Source organism: Sesamum indicum, linkage group LG4, assembly GCF_000512975.1.
Source record: "Sesamum indicum cultivar Zhongzhi No. 13 linkage group LG4, S_indicum_v1.0, whole genome shotgun sequence".
Classification (NCBI taxonomy): Eukaryota; Viridiplantae; Streptophyta; class Magnoliopsida; order Lamiales; family Pedaliaceae; genus Sesamum; species Sesamum indicum.
Genome location: NC_026148.1, coordinates 16,383,378 through 16,386,861, shown reverse-complemented (window position 1 = coordinate 16,386,861; position 3,484 = coordinate 16,383,378). Strand labels below are relative to the sequence as shown.

Below are 3,484 nucleotides of genomic sequence, written 5' to 3'. Positions count from 1 at the left end.
CCGCCACCAGAGTTTATGAGTGAAGGCTGTGACAGTATCTCTAATGTTTCTGATGCCCAAGCCCCCTTCTTCACAAGGATAGCAGATGAAAGCCCATTTAACCCAATGAATTTTTCTGTGGTCAGTAGTGGATCCCCAAAAGAATTTAGCAAAAAGTTGTTCAATTTTCTGTAGAGTGCCAATAGGAGGGCTCAAAACTTGAAGAAGATATACAGGCATAAAGGAAAGAACACTTTTAATAAGTTGAAGTCTACTCCCTTGTGAAAGATGTTTGTGCTCCCATCCACTGATCCTGTTTCTGATTTTGTCAATAAGGGGTTCAAAAAGAATTTTCTTCTTATGACCTTTGTGCAGAGGAGCTCCAAGATAGGTGATAGGGAGACACTTGAGGTTGAAGCCTGTAATGGATTTGATTCTGTGGGCAATATTATTGGCCTTCTTACCAGGGATAAAGAAACTTTTGGAATGATTGATTTTTTTGCCAGATTGGTCTTCATATAGCTCCAGGAATTGCATCAATTTGGTCAAAGAGTGTTCTTCACATTTGGTGAAAATGATGAAGTCATCCGCATAGGCCAGGTGAGACACTCTAGTTTTATAACCCGTCTGATAGAACATATTAGGATTCTGTGAGAAAAGGTGATTAAGCCCTCTGGAAAGAGCCTCTGCAGCAAGGATGAATAAAGCAGGGGAAATTGGGTCACCTTGTCTAAGGCCTTGAGTAGATTTGAAGAAACCAGAAGGTTCTCCATTAACTAGAATGGTAAACCAACAATTTTCGATTGCGTGCTTGATGAGGACGATAAATCTGGTGGGGAAACCCCTCATTTGTGAGGAGTCTCAGCCGCCAGAAGGGATCCTCTTAGGGCTAATGTGGTCCAATATGATTGTTGACGAGATATCACGTAGGAGAGTGGATTGTCATGTGTGTGGGCCCTTTGGGTCGAATATTTGTCGACCTTTGATCATGGTCCAAGTAAGGGGATGCCTTCAGTCTCCTTTTTTTTTCAATCTGTTTTTTGAGTGGCACCCGCCAAAGCCGCTTTCCAGGTCCTCTTGGGCTTCCAAACATGTTACCGGCCTCTCGTTTCTTTCTTATTTTTGGATCACACCGCCTCCTTTGGTCCAATTAATTTTTATTCAAATCAATATTATATCGTTTCTGTCATCTATTAATATATTGTATTTGTTATAGGTGTTAATCTGTGTCTGTACGTGCTTTACGGGAAAAATGATAAAAGCCTCATGTTTCGATTATTTGGTATTTCTAGAATATTTTATTTTATCTCGAATTGGCGAAAAAATCATTGAGAATGATGTATTTCATAGTAACATTAAAGATTAGAGGACATTAATTTCCACAATTGGAGGTTAAATTCAATTGTGTAAGCTGTAAAGGGTTGTATGTAGACGTGATACGATATCTAGAAAAAATAAAACAAATACAAGGATATAGATGAGTATGTACTTAATAATTGGGGTAAATTATATATTTGGTGTGGTAGATAGAGAAGGGTGAGTGGTGGGAGGTGGATGAATGTAAATGATTAAGGTAGAATTAGGTGGAGTTTGTGAAAGTGATGAGTGAGAAAGGGAGAAGGGGAGTTGGCATAGCATGGGTCTCGTGGTGAGTATTTTATTATGAAGTTGAGATTTTGTTGTGTTGTATTGATGATTATATTGGTGGGGTATTGGGCCTCCCTACTCACACACAGCTAATGCTTTTATTATTAATATTATGATGATATAGTAGTAGTTAACAGGAAACAGGAAATAGGAAATGAGAAAGGGCATATATCCTCGTGCCCCACGAGCTCTCAACTTATATGCAATAATCATCCTCATCCTTATTTCAACAAAAAAAGTCATCCAATTCCAACTCCAAGACTAGACCGCTACCTAAAATTACTCTAATCTGAATGAATGTGTGCAGCTATACATAAACCCAAACCAAATTGAATTTTGTCAACTCTTAGGGAGAGAGAGGAGAGGGGTAGTATTTTGTCAAAGTTCAATATTTGAAAAAGAGAGGAGGACCAATAGAACAGGGGAATAGACCAATAGAACAGGGGAATAGACTGGGGTTGGTGGGTGTGTGAGAGAGACTCAGAATCTGTAGTAAGTAGTGTTGCAAACACAACAGAACAGCGCAGAGCAGAGAAGAGAAATTGATCGTCCTCTACACTGCCAATTCCAATACCCAAATCTCTCCTCCATCCCCAAACCTCATTTCTTTCTTTCCTTGCGAATACCCAAAATGTCGTCGTCCTTGACCACCACCACCACCACCACCAGCAATGCCATCCGCTTCCGCACTCCGCCCTCTTCCGCCACTTTCCCTCTCAAATCTCTCCTTTTCAAACCCACCCCAACCCCACCCCTCTTTCCTTCTCTCCGCGTTTCTTCCTCTCATTCCTCCTTCACTGCTTCTCCCTCCACCACCGCTGATTCCGCCATGGACGCTGTCCAGAGACGCCTCATGTTCGAAGACGAGTTCTGTTTCTTACATCTTCCTTTCTTTCTATTGTTTTTTTTCTTTTATTCACTCCCATCCATTCTTCAACTACTTTTCCTTCTCATCTTCTGCTTTTCTCATTCAAACTTGGTTTATTCTCTGCAGATGCATATTGGTTGATGAAAACGATCAGGTCGTCGGCCATGATACTAAATACAACTGTAAGTGGGCAGCCGGAGCTTTCTTTTCATTACTTCCATCATCCAACTGACACCGAATTTATACATCTTACCCAGTTCGCCTTAGTTGCTCTTTACAGTTGAATCTCAAATCAGGCTGCTCTTAATTCCTTATTTCCCTTTTTCTTCCCCTCTTCTTCAAAATAGCTGCTCTTGAATCATTTCTTATTTCTTTGCGACTCTCATTTATTGTGGAACGTTTGGAGAAACTTTCCGTTCATCACTCTTGTCCTTTATGCTCCATTACTTATAATTAACCTTTCTAGATATAAGTCCTTCATCACCATGTTCCTATCCCAAATATCTGTGAAATCATTTCTTTCCTACTTCCCATGATAACTATTGTCTGATTCTGTATCAACCCATGTATTTGTTTCATCATATAGCTTGCTCAAATCTTTCTTTGTCACCCCTATCATGATGATGCTGGCCTTCAGATTTACTGCCCAAACAAGGAGTTCTTTCTTATCAGCTTTGTGTATCTAAGTTGTTTGGCGAGCTCAGCTCAATTTCACAATAGAAATTGAACTCAAATCTATTTAGATGATTCTTCTACTGCTTGCCTGGTGCTCCATGTTGTTAGTTGCTGTTGGTTTTTTTGGTTTACTTATTCTCAGTAAGGATAATAAGGTGGGCATGTCATGATATTTGATTTGTTTTGCTTTTGATGCACAAAAGAGATATGAGAACTAATGCTTCCCATGTATCAATTACTTGAACAACTTTCCTTCTCCTCCATGCACCCACCTGACCTGATCGAAAATGAAAAAGGATGAGTGCTGTTGTTGAC

The 3,484-nt window shown here is 39.9% G+C and overlaps 1 protein-coding gene across 2 annotated transcripts in view; it reads left to right on the top strand.

Annotated features, from left to right (window-relative positions):
- LOC105161244 (isopentenyl-diphosphate Delta-isomerase I) overlaps positions 1,869-3,484 on the top strand; it is a 3,557-nt gene continuing 1,941 nt past the window's right edge. Inside the window, exons 1-2 of one of the 2 annotated variants that reach the window (XM_011078869.2) lie at positions 1,869-2,493; positions 2,621-2,676. In XM_011078869.2, the coding sequence (XP_011077171.1) occupies positions 2,258-2,493; positions 2,621-2,676 (292 nt within the window). In that variant the 5' untranslated portion in view covers positions 1,869-2,257. The remainder of the gene's footprint in view (positions 2,494-2,620; positions 2,677-3,484) is intronic. The other variant, XM_020693354.1, reaches the window with a different exon arrangement.